Genomic DNA, 13,633 nt, shown 5'->3' with positions numbered 1-13,633 from the left:
TAAAGGTAGAAGGAAAGGTAGTGCATGAAGGAATAAACCAAAATCATGCCTAAACGTAAGACAAGGACTAGGCCTTTACCAATTTCTAAGCGTAAGAAGTCGACTCCATCGCTTTCAAATGCTGTAATACCCAAAACCCTTTTCAAAAAGGGATTTAAAAGCAATCGGGTCGCCAAAAACTTTGCAGCATGTCTGTTAAAAGTCAAGAATTACAGTGAGAATTGATTTCTACCGTAAACAATCAATTACTAACGGATTTACAAGGAAATATCAGACAATAGAAGCTTATGATTTTCAGAGTTTAAAGAAGCAGTGACTAAGCTTTAAGGTTACCAGTCCTACGGTTTTTAATTCTAGATTATCGAAAACGCCACATGCGTTTGTTAAAATTGCTTTTAACAATTGTATATCTCTTATATGTTTCAATACGACATTTTTGAAATACATTCATCTGTTAATCTTCATAAATCCCTAAACATTAGTATAGCCCGCCGAAGCTAATTCCTGAACAAATAATACCATCTGCTATGACCTATCGAGGACTTAAACAACGTCATTTCCTAGTTTCTCCTGATTGGAGCTTGGAAACATGTAAATCGCGTCACTCGGCTCATAAGCTATCGCCCTTTTGAAAGCGACATCGTACTAGGGCCATCTTATACAGTTGTATAGTAATTTTTAAATATATTCATGGTTGTAATGTTGTATGGAGAACAACTCATTTCTTATTGTTAAATAAGTGAAGAAGGCGAAGTTCTGTAAAAGTAGTTTTTACAAATTATAACATATATTACATATTTTGGGACTGAACAGTTGCGTCACCATGATTTAAGGAGGTGCTTATTTGTTTTTTAAATATTTGTATAAAATTTAATTAAGGTTAATGGCCTTGCACACATTTTTGTCTTGCAAGTAAAAGGAAAAGTGCAGTGGTAACCTGGGACCACCAATAACAACAACAGCTTCTAGAACTTTGTGCAACCATATACAATGAAATATATCAGGTTCTGGATAATATTTCGCGCTTTTATACTTGCTAAAAAATTAGTGTACAAAGAAATGATGGGAACTTTGGACACATTACATTTTAGAAGTAAAAAAGTTGAATGGAAAAATTCATCCCAAGCTCAGGGAACCGTTCAAGTTACTAATCGAGATTAATATTATTCATCTTTCAAACCCTTTATTCCCATTATTTGTGGTGCAAGGCTTAGAGTCCAGACTTTACTCAACTAAAATGAAATTTTATCTACAGAGGTTGCATGGATAAATTCAACTTATTCATATTATTTGTTCACGCATTCGTCTGTTTTCAAAAAATCCAGCAGCTTAACAATGGAGCCTTGGTCGTCGGTGCAGTAGAAACCGTAAATATCGAACCGAGGATGAGCAACCCACCGAAGCTTGCAGTCGCATTTGAAAGTTCTCAGCTTATCTGCAACAAATATTTTATGTGTTTTTAGTGATGAAGAAATAGAAAAATATCTAATATACAAGTAAAATATTTCTTTACTCACACGAAAGATATAGAATTCTAAAACAGAAAAAGACAGGCACTAGTTGATTTCAAAGAATTATTTAATAGATTGGCACCTCCCCCACATTATCAGATACCTTTGGTGGTTTTTTATTCACATAAATTACAACGAAATATGGAGATTTTGTTCAGCCTCAAAATTATCCTTAGAAGTGTCTACAATTATCTTTAAAAGGCCTTGATGAGTAATGAAATGAAATGAAATGAAAATCTTTATTTAGAGTGCTTTGCAACAGTTCGTAAAGGACCAGCAAGGCAAAACACTAAAATTTGTGATATACATAAACAAGTTATAGAAAGAATCACTTGAAAAATATTTACAAATACGAAGTTAGAAAATGCAGCGATACATTAATTGAAGTAGATGCGTTTTACAGGAGAAAAAATTACACAAGATTTAAAATCGATGAATATTTACATGAAAAGATGTCAAATTGAGTGGCATAAGAATTGCATGTCTGTTGCATACGCAAAATAGGGGAAATTGGTTTTGACTTTTTAAACGGAATTTGTTGACGGGTGCTATGAGATGGTATATGGAAGTTTAATCAATTTCCAAAGGAAAATAATTTCGCGTTTGTGTAAGAATAACTGGATCGTTTCCAAGTTTAAGTGGTCTAGGAGGTAAGTGTAATGATACGGTTTGGTCTTGAAAAAGTGTGTATGGGCAAATTCGACAAATTTTCGTTGCACGCCTTCGATCCTCTCAATCAAGTAGCTGGCACAACCACCCCAAGATAGAGCGTCAAATGTTAATTTCATTCGCACTAGGCTAAGGTAGAGATTGCGGAAGCTTTTGGCGGAATGCAGTGCCCTCGCCAGGCGTAGGACTCCAAAAAGCAGGCGACGCGAGCGACCGACTGACCAGGAAATTTGTACATGAAAATAAAGGCCCTGGTCAAAAAAAGTTCCAAGGTCCTTAAGTGTTTTAGTTCTCGGTACATGCCCTGGGGTACTCCGCAGGTAGTGGCATAGGACACGTCAGTCACACATCCGTTGCATTTTAGAATGTTTTTGCGCCCGGACAGGTAATCTTCCACCCATATCGCCGCTGAACCTGCCAGACCGTAGTGTGATAATTTCTTTAAAAGAAGCGGGTGCGAAACTCTGTCAAATGCTTTCGACAAGTCAAGTGACACGACATCAACTTGTCCTTGGCTCAGAACGGTTGGCATCACATCATTCAAGAAGGCAACGTGGTTAGTTTCCACGGAGCGTCCTTGTAAAAAACCGTGCTGACAATCGGTAAAGTTCTGTCGAAACCAATCATATATAGCGGCGTGCATCACAGCGTAAAAGACTTTTGCAAAGCAGCATAAGAGAGAAATCGGGCGATAATTTTTGTCATCCCCGGCGTATCCAGATTTAAAGATAGGAGAGACCACCGTCTGCTTCCATAGCGAGGGGAACTTGCCGGTGGATAGTGATAGGTTAAAAATGTGTTTTAGGATAGGGGCGAAGATAGCGGCGCATCCCTTTATTATGAATAACGGTATATTGTCAATGCCAGTGGAATTCGTGAGTTTGAGTTTTTTGATGGCTAGCAGAATGGAGGCCTCGCTGATTGAAAGTGTCGAAAGTTTATCGGCACACGGGGACAAATTTGAATACGGGTAATTGTTAAAATCGGTGAGGTTGTCAGAAGCGATGGTGCTGAAGACATTAGAGAACTCATACGCTAACGTCACTGGATCGGAGGTGATTGATGAATTTAAATTTAAAGATATGGTGGAAGTTTTTGGTTTGAGTCTCTCATTCACATAAGCCCACAGGTGCTTAGGGTTAGAGATCGATTTTTCGTAAACCATGGACGAGTGATCTTTTTGGTCCCGTTTGAGAAGACGCTTGACGTCCTTACAAACCGTTTCGTATGTTAACCGGTCCGCTTGTTGTCCACACCGTTTGAATTTGCGATGGAAGATATTCTTCCTTTTCAAGGCAGTAATAAGTGCCGCCGAGTACCAATACGGATGTCGATATTTGGTTTTGGGCGACGCTTTCGGAACGTGACGATGCATAGCGTCATGAACCCGAACGGTGTGCAAATCAACACACTTGTCAACGTCGCTATATTCGTAGAGGAATGACCAGTCAGCTCTGGACAGCTCAGAGTATAGGCTATGGTAGTCTCCCTTCTTGAAGTTGAGCTTCGCGTCGGACGGAGGAGCTGTGTTGTGTTGTATGTCACCGTGGTAGGTGACTAATAAGGGTGGGTGAAAACGATCTACAGGGACAAGTGGTACATCAGGTGACATCGATGTGACCAGACAGTTGTTGGTCAAGATGAGCTCCAAGATGTTGCCATGTGAATTATGTACCGTATTGGATTGAGTCAGGTTACAGTCAGAGCATAAGTCAATTACGGCTTGGGCTTTGCCACGGACATTGGGATTACAATTGGTATTGGAAAGTGATGACCAATTTACGCCAGGTACATTAAAGTCACCAAGTAGAATTATGTCGCAATTTAAGCTGGAGAGGTTTGATGATAGGGTGGATAGGACGGTGGTAGCAGTCTCGAATTTAAGTTTAGGCGTTAGGTAGAGATTTCCAATTAATAGGGTGGTATCGGCAGTTTTTATTTGTACAAAAACACTGTCCTCTGAGGTTTCAAGGTCGGGACGGCGCAGAGAGGTAAAAGTGTTGTGTATGGCAATCAATACGCCACCACCGAGCGTAGTGCCGTCAGTTGAAGGCCTGTCAGAACGATAGACAGTATAGTTGTCCGGAAAAATGTCCTTGTTGAAGTGATTCGGCGTTAGCCAGGTCTCAGTCAAACAAATGATTGGATAGTTATTCAGGAGAATATTGGAATAAAGTTCATGTGTTTTGGTTCGTAGACCGCGCACATTTTGATAGAAAATATCGAATTTGAGAAAGCGTTTACGACCCATTATTGTCATTCGTTGGTTCAATGGATGATGGTACTAGAGCAGGGCTCACGCCAGCAGAGGAAGAAGCAGTCTGAACTGTTTGCATACCAGGACCAGTTCCTGGAAGAACTTTCGTGGGTGACTGTTGGTGGGAGATCGAAGCTGCGGACTCTGATTCGTGCTTCCTCGTTTTGTGTAGTGGTCCCACAAATTCGTTCAGTAGACAATCGCTCGGCCAAGTATTGACATCCAACAGCGTGTCAAACTCAGATTCCTCGGTCGATACATGAAACGAGGAATAGGAAGGATAGCGAGTTTTAAGACGAGTGCAAATAAGGGTCGACAATGAGTTTTCGGACTCAAGGCAGGCCCTTAGGTCTAGAGCAGTAAGAAGCGGATGAAGGCGAGTGACAAAAACGGCTCGACGACGAGGTTTGACCACCTTTGGAACAGCCTTCAATGAGGTGTTTGTGTTAGAACCCTTTAATTTCAGAATGTATTTATCATTAGAATGACGTTGACGATCGACCTTCTTGACGCCTGTGCTCGAAATCGGGCCTCGTGGCTTAGTGTCGTTCATCTGGCTGCGCGAATTGCCAAAGGCAGCTTCGCTTGAGGCCTGGTGGACATCAGGAAGTGACGTGGCCCTGCCGTCCCTACGGGCAACGACAGCATATGGGTTATTTGGGGGAGCGTTGCTGTCGGAGGAAGCTTCTGAGCCGGGTTGCAGCTGGTGATCAATTGACGACGGCTGAAAGAAGCGTTTATTCTGCAAAAGCCGCTTTAGCTCAACGTTCTCCTGCTTTAAATACGCTATGTCAGTTTGCATAGTAGCCAGGCGATTCAGAATTTCGACAACTGCATCCTGCAAAGCAGTCTGGGCCGACCCCTTGTCCCGTGTGAGGCTGTCAGCCTTGTGGAATTCGTTGAGAATTTCATAAAGAATAGATGGAGTTAAATGGTCACCATTACCGGAAGAGCGGCTGGTATCGCACGTAGCAGAGGAATTGAGTTGGGACTGCGTACCAGGAGAGGACTGCTGGCTGGCACGGCGACAGCTAGCGCAGGTGTAGCTATTGTTGCACTGCATCTTCTCGTATGTTGCATCGTTGTAATTTGTGCAAGCTAAGTGGATCTTCTTGGCACAGCCATTACAGGCAAGCCTACGTTGTTTGCCTATGAAGGACCTAGCGCACTTCACACATGGGATCGTCGATCCCGCCATAGCGAAACCACTTAAACAAGGAAACGATTCGGGGTACAGGACATACGCATAATATGACAATAGATAACAGTGGAATAGATATAGCAAATGAATATGATTATATAAAAAAAGGAAATTGATAAAACACCGCAATAAGCTTCTGGTACAAACTAACACGATGGTTTAGAATATATTGAAAATAGATTTTGAATTAAAATTATTAAAAAAGTACTTGTATCTGATAATGGTACAATGATGGTTACCGAAACCTGGGTCGAGTTTTTATTATTAAAAAGAATTAAAAACGATGGCGCATAAGACTTATTCGTTGTCTTTAATATAAAACTTTTTAAATTTCTTCAAATCTGTTTAGGGTTTAGCTTTTTTATCCCTTTTCTAATCTACTAATTCGCTAATTTTATTAACCTTTGCATTGCAGTCCATAGGTAGATTCTTTTAACGTTACATAATTATTAAGGTTGTCGAGGGGATTAACTGATAATAATTTAAGGTCAGTTCTGAAGTCTATAAGTAATCTCAAAATAAAAATTAAAACTAGTTGAGGTTTGCCATGGAGAAAAAATATCGAAATTATAACACTAACTTGACTTCAGAATATTAAATTGATTTATTTAGAGTAGTCGACTACGTACGTCACAGACTGACAAAGAAATTTTCCTTTTTACGCTTATCTTAAGTTATAAGAGTCAAAAGGGCCCAATAAACACAACAACAACAAAGATTAAAAAAAATAAACATTGGAAAATAGAAATGTAAAAAAATTTATGACATTGTCAAACGGATGCCATTGACAACCACCAGAAGATTTGTAACTGTTCGCGATGGTTGCGCATTAGCGATGTTCGTTGAGCGGTACCCAGATGAAGTCGCGCATTGCCCTTTGTTACTGGTTAAACGCATGTTTATGTGGTGGCCATCTTAAATACGCGAAAGTTTAGCAGAAGTGAACAATACAAAAGAAAATTACCAGGGTGAATTCAGTTCTATTTTCGCCCTGCCAACGGGTAGTGGAATTTCCACGAATCCTCCCGAAAATATAAAACATGGCGAAAGGAATTTATTGGCAACAATATTGGCAAACCTTAACTGGAAAATATGAAGCACTGGGTCTTTAATTTTTAACACTTATGAAGGGGAATCACTAAGCTCAATAAAAATGGTGCCGCAGCTCGATATTGATAAGGGAAGCGAAAGGGGCCGTGGCCAGTGGTTCCAGAACGACTTTCTTTTGAGAAAAGAAGGGGTAAATTTTAATTTTTAAAGAAAATATTAAAAAAAGAAATAACTTAGTATTCAAATACTAGTCTCGAAGTTGGTCCATGTCATTTTTTTCTTCGTTTAGGGGAATTAAATGGGTATTCAAAAGGACTAAATGTTCGAACATAACTTTTTATTTTAAAGAAAATATGAAAAACAGAAATAACTAAGTATTCAAATACTAGTCTTGAAGTTGGTCCATATCATTATGTTCTTCGTTTAAGGGAATTAAATGGGTATTCAAATCTCAAAAGTACTAAATGTTAGAACATAACTTTTTTATACCTTTACCACCAGGATTGGAAAAGGTTTATTCTTAGGGCTCGTTCCCTTTCAATAAACCAAAAGGTATTGTATTCAACATGAAAGAGTAAAATGGGTCTAAAATAATTGATTAGACCCTTTTTAGTAACCAAATGGTTTGAAATAAATTAAAAGTCGAATTTTGGTCGTTTTATAATCCTTTATTTTTAACTGCGTTGTTCGTGTGGCAGGCCAAAGCAATCGCCTATTTATAGCAATTGGAAATTCAAAGGAAAATCTAATTTGGTGACGAAAAAGTTCTATTCCGCACATTGGTCTAACGAGTTTCCTTAATGGTGAATCAAAGTATGGAAAAGGGATCGTGATTGTTTGACGAAGAACTAAGCCATTTGTAAACTGCAAGCGTTAAAGTACGAAGATTATAACGACCACAACCGGGGGTGAACATAGACATAAAAGGAAAGCGATGGAAATGGTAACTTACTAAAGAATAAAATCGAGATTTGGTGGTAGTTCTCCTTCAGTGGCTGGAAGGTCCTCTCGTCGAGTTTCTTGAGAGGGTTCCCCAAAAGATTGAGGCTAAAAGTTGGTTGCCAACAAGTGAAGTTCCAATTGGAGAAGAGATCTTTCGGCAACCTTCGAATTCGATTGAAGCTTCCAAATGAACAAAAACATTTTCCAATTAGATAAATTGATCTTTAAAATAGCCGCTTGAAGAGAATCACATTCTGATGCAATTACATTTTGGGACATAAATCGGGATAATGTTTGAAAATTTTCCGTTTTATCTAGTCGCTAGCGTTAGAAGGGGTGTCGTGGTGGTGACAGTTTCGTCATTTGAGATTCATTCACACTCTTATTTTATTCGTTCGTGTAATTTTGATTAATTTAAATAGATGTTATATCGTTTTTTATTGCACAAGTTGGGCCAGTGCTAGAAATCGTGTAGGTGAAGCAATTAGAAGTCTAGACGGAGCATTATTGAGTGCTATCTACACTCCTTCAAGGTTCCCTTACACGTTTTCAGTAGGAAGGCTTAACTAGTCCTTCAATTCATTATTGAACCAAACAATCCTTGACTCTGCCCCTAGAAGTCTGAAACTAAAAACTAAAATTTTACTATTTTACCTAAACCTACACTTGTGACATATCATTCATATCGTATGGCCTTAACACTAGCTTAGTGACCTATTTCTTTATTACATAAATAAATAAATAAATAAAAGTCGCTAGATAACTTTTGCCTTTGGTGGTGCCTTGGGTATTAGCCTTTTCTGATTATTAACTTTACCTCCTATCGCTAAATAAAATAATAAACCGTGGTCTTAAGCAGCAGTATAGATAGATGGATAAAAACTTGTCGAGGTTAACGGTAATAGTAAGTGTAGGGAGCTGTTGGCTCGCGTGGCATGAAGGGCTTTCCACCACACTCCTTCGCATTTTAACCCGGGCACCTGTTTAAAGGCATTATAAGTCGCTAGATGACTTGGGCCTAAGGTTGTGCCTTGGGTATTATTATTATTATTATTACAATTGTCAATCTCAAGATTTAAAAAAAAATCGTCTTTATTAAAATAGATAAAACGGCATCACATTTTGTCCTTTGGGTTTTATTGTGTGGTCCCGGTATATGGATAATTTTCAGATGAAGCTGGCTTGATATGAACTTACACGATTTATTTAGCTTTAAATGGTATACTACAATTTTTTTTTTTTTTATTATTACCAAAGGTCGTAGGTTCGATTCCTGCCCGAGGTGATATGATTTTTTCAGTCGCTCTGGTATGGAACCATACGCAGAGGTATTCCTTGATTTAAATGAAACTTTTAATTTTGTTAATTCCTGCGTAATAATAAAAAAATAAAAAATTCTCAATTTTATGACTACAGGCTATCAAGGTCCTGTTATAAATTAGTTGACGTAAAATGCTACGGCACCGTCAACAACGGGTTAAATGTATCCCGTCAATAATGTGAACCAGATCGAGTCATTCTTAAATTGGATGTCCGAGGCCTGATTACTTGTGGCCTCGGTAGTCCAATGGTAGTGGTGTTGGGACGGTAACCCAAAGGTCGTAGGTTCGATTCCTGCCCGAAGTGATATGATTTTCTCAGTCGCTCTGGTATGGAACCATACGCGGAGGTATTCCTTGATTTAAGTGAAACTTCTAATGGTATACTACAAATTATGTGCAAAACAAATAATAAATAAAATTGACGACCAATTTTATGTAAGATCAAATATTGTGTCATGGTCGCTTACTGTATGATAATAATCAGCTAAAATATTATCCAAGGAACCAGACAGGCCTAAGTCAATTAGTGACTTGTGAATCTAATTATCGTTGGTCGGGATAATTTGCCGCGCTAGCAGGGAACTCCCTTCATTTGCCATTTGAAGTTTTTATGGAAAAGATAAACTGAAGAACTCGGGGAAAAACCCCATAACCAGTAAGGAGATAACTTGCAAACTCTACGCCGAAGGAGTTGTTCCGAGTTTTTAACCAGTGCCACAATCTGGGATCGAACCAGGCTCCTCATGCTGCGAGGTGAAAGTGCTAACCACTGTCTTCGTTGATGTACCATTTTAGTCAAAATATATCTTTTTTGTTCTTAAAACCTTAAACATGATAAATAAATTTGATTTGAAAATATAAATAATTAAATCGTGAAAATTATTTTAAGTTGAAAATATTATAATATAATACATAATACTATTTTTAAATATGTAAATATCGATTATTTTTTGTTGACTAAAGATTTTTCATTTATCATAACTTTCTACTAAATACATAATATATACATATAATAACATTCTATTAAAAGTCTTATCTAGTTTTGAAATTATAAAATAATTTTATATCCTTTTACACCTTAATAATATCATAAAAGGTGTTTCTTAAACCCACATAAGGTCTGATAAAAGTGTTTACACCCTTTCACTTCCATTTCATAGGCTATTACTACTTATGTACTACTAAGATATATTTTAAATTGATTTAATTAAAACTGTATTTTGTAAGTTTTAAAATTGTAAATTGCGATATGTAAGTTCTTTATCAGCCAGCATGTCTATATATTATCGGTTTACTTAATCTGTCCTTGGTTATCACATATGTAAATAATAATTTTGGGAAAGATACAGAAATTGGGATGTTTTCAATTTTAATTAAAACTGATTTTGAAACAAAAATAGACCACAACTTACAAAGATCTAAATTTGCTTACCTTAAATTCAGTATTTGCAATTTACTGGAACCAGAACCAAAAAATTCCTTTCGCACTCGCCGTAGATTGGTCTCACGTACGCTGATTTCTTTACATTGTGGACATTCCAAAGACGATTGTTCCAAACGTAGCTTGCCAATGGACAAAACAGAGATAAGTTCGACGCCTTGGCTGTAAAAGTCTTTGATTCTCGAGGGTATCCGAGCTTTAAAACTTTCCTTCATTATGAAGACTTTAATTGAACTTCCCAAGTACTGCTCAACGTCACTCCAATTCCATTTGTACATTCCAACCATTCGATTCAAGACCAGATAATTAACGGCCTTAAAACCGATCTTTTCATCTTGGTACCCAGGACACAACCAAGTGGTCAACGTGAAGTTGCTCAAAATGAAAGCCTAGATTAAATTAGTAAACTATAAAGTGGGCGGTTTCTGGGTCATTAATTAATTAATATTAAAAGACCACGCAGTGACTCCGATCCCGTGGGGGCTCCAGGGCTCGAGTTCCATATGAAAAACATACGGGGCAGAGCCCCCACAGAAATAAAATTCAGGATAAACAATCTATTGGGAAAAATATATTATCTCTTTACATTTACTTTGGTTTAAATTCCGTCTATTTAGAAGTTATTTTGATAGTGAAAACGGATTTAACATTCAGATGAAATAATCATAATTTTTATTTCAATAGATTCATCCAAACCAAAATCACGTTTTCGTGTACCCTGTTTTAACCAAATATCTTAAGGTATTCTAGATATCCTTAAATAACTAATTCGTAATGCATGTGGCCAAGAAGGGCCTAATCGTCTAGCCTTGATCCATGCGTACATATTTTTGTGAAGACTTCGAGTTAAATTTACTAATCAATGAATTCACTGACGGGTTAGATATTATAAATAAAACATTTTAGAGTTGTACATTTTCTTGCTTAAGTTTAAATTATACATATATTATTTAATAAAAAATGAAGTAGTTAATATTTTTTACTGAAAGTACCTGATCCCGATGGATTTTATTTAAAATTGTCTCTAGGGTAATTGCAACAGTAGCAACGGAATACTTTATATCCATTTGCCTGTTTTTGAGGTACATTATAGAGCATAACCCGAAATTTGAGTGCTGCTCTTGAACGTCTTGGCACAGAGAAACGAAATTTATTTCATTTTGTTGGTAAAGAGGAGTTAAAATCGATAATACTTTGCGTTATGTATCTCATCGTTATTTATAAAATATAAGGGTTAAAAGTTTTTGACCTTTGAACTTTAAACATTTTAAATTGACGTTCTATAATTTTTATAATAATCCTTTGTTATTTTTTTTTAGTTTGGATTAAATAATATTTTGTTGATCTTCTTAATGAAGGAATTATGAAAATTAAAAAAATTTATATATTTAACATCTGTATAAATCTGTAGTGGAATTACCCAAATTTTAGGCAAAAGAGACAACTCCCCGGGGCAAATGGGAATGTGCCAATGTGAGGATCAGGGTTGAACATAAGGTTATTTATTTTTAGTAGTCAGCCTGACTAGTGAGCCTCCTATCTTAATTTATTGAAGTTGTAACTAACTAGCGGCGAATAAAAAAGGGTTTCCCCGTCAGAATAAAAATATGAGTTTCTTATCACTTGAGTTACCTGACTTTGGCCGATCACAAAAAATGGGATTGATGAATGATGAAGGTACTGTATGCCATATTCGCCATTATTTATGAATATTTAGGTACATTTTTCACTATACAAATTGCCATTCGATTAATTTTAGTAGTAGACCCCTTCCATAAAAACTTGTAGAGGTTAACGGTAATAGTTAGTGTAGGGATCTGTTGGCTCGCGTGGCATGTAGGGCTTGCCACCACCCTCCTACGCATTTAACCCGGCCACCTGAATTTATGGCCTTAAACGTCGCTTTATGACTTAGGCCCAAGGTGGTGCCTTTGGTATTAGCCTAGCTGATTATTAGCTAATTATTTATATTAGTAGTCAAATGCCGTGACTAGTGCTTTATGTCCCACCCTGGTGAAGACCCCTTTTAAAAATAACATAAAATATTTCAAATTGTTTTGGAGTTATCTGCTAAGTAATCGTCCATTTTAGACGCTTCTCTCATAAGATTATACATGCAGTTAAAATGCAGCTGCAGTGTATATCTACTTACATTGGCGGAAACGTTGTTGAATACAGTAGGCTGTGGTAAACACTGAATGTTGTTCAAATTACTCAGTTGGATATCCGACGTGCTATTAAAGTGCTTTTCTTGTAAGATATTCTCTAACTCGGTGGTCAGTTCTTCTATTTGCGCAACACCGTCGCAGATGACAATCTCATCGTCGTTAAGGCAAGATTGTCCGGATGAATGGTAAACAAGAAGGGCTAAGATTAACGCAGAGCAAACCTTCAAATTGACCACCATGGCCTGTTTTCGAATAATTAGTAACTAACGCGATAAGCTTATTCGTTTAAATAAGACCTTCATTTGATGTCAGTTTCCGCATTATCAAATTTCGCGATTACATTTATCGTAAGTAGTTCCAGCGTAGTAAAGAAATTACTCAAATGTACAACCATAAAAACGAAGTGAATCGCTAGTGACCTTTTTAGATGTTATCATTAATCCTACATACATGCTCCATCCATAATATATTACATTTTCTTTTGGTTTTATTTTTATTTTGTTCGTAGTAAGTTAATTTCTTCTGTAAGTATTAAACAATCAGAGGATTCTGAATGTTGAAATTGTACTTGGTATTTGTAAAGATTAAAAATTAAGAATATAATAATTGTTTATTGAAACATTAATTTCTAGAAAACAAACTTTAAAGTAGAATTTATTTTGTATAACAATTTATGCTGTTTTTATTTGTATTTTATTTTATTTTACGCATCTTTTACACTGTAATTTAATCATTATTGATTTTAGATAAATCATTTATTGTATACACTTTAACTGTTAATTTTGGAATGTTTGGAGTGAGCAAAGCTAACATTTAAGTTTCTAAGAAGCACCCATGGACTTCAATGCAAAGAATGGTAAGACATACGAAAATAAATGGTTATCTAAGCACTATAGACTGCGTTATTTTATGCCGGGAAAGGCATATTTCATAGACGTTTTATATAGTCGCTAGAATATTGAAAATACATGTCAGGGGACACTTTTTTTCGTCAAAACTCATCGATTTTGAAAAATATTTTCGCAAATTTTCAAATTATATTTTTACACCACCATGGGCTGAAATTTGCGAA

General features: G+C 36.8%; 1 protein-coding gene across 1 annotated transcript; it reads right to left on the bottom strand.

The window, feature by feature from the left end:
• Positions 1-1,208: 1,208 nt before the first annotated feature.
• On the bottom strand, positions 1,209-12,800 carry LOC149956649 (uncharacterized). The gene is made up of 4 exons (XM_090166908.1): positions 12,546-12,800; positions 10,385-10,782; positions 7,641-7,810; positions 1,209-1,435 (listed from the first exon to the last, which is right to left on the bottom strand). The coding sequence occupies exons 1-4, from the start codon at positions 12,798-12,800 to the stop codon at positions 1,287-1,289; spliced, it is 972 nt and encodes a 323-aa protein (XP_090023034.1). The 3' UTR covers positions 1,209-1,286.
• Positions 12,801-13,633: the final 833 nt, after the last annotated feature.

The sequence above is a fragment of the Leiobunum rupestre genome, chromosome 2 (assembly GCF_980474605.1).
Source record: "Leiobunum rupestre chromosome 2, qqLeiRupe1.1.hap1, whole genome shotgun sequence".
NCBI lineage: Eukaryota > Metazoa > Arthropoda > Arachnida > Opiliones > Sclerosomatidae > Leiobunum > Leiobunum rupestre.
The sequence above is the reverse complement of the archived record's forward strand: the minus strand, read 5'-3'. Positions and strand labels throughout refer to the sequence as shown.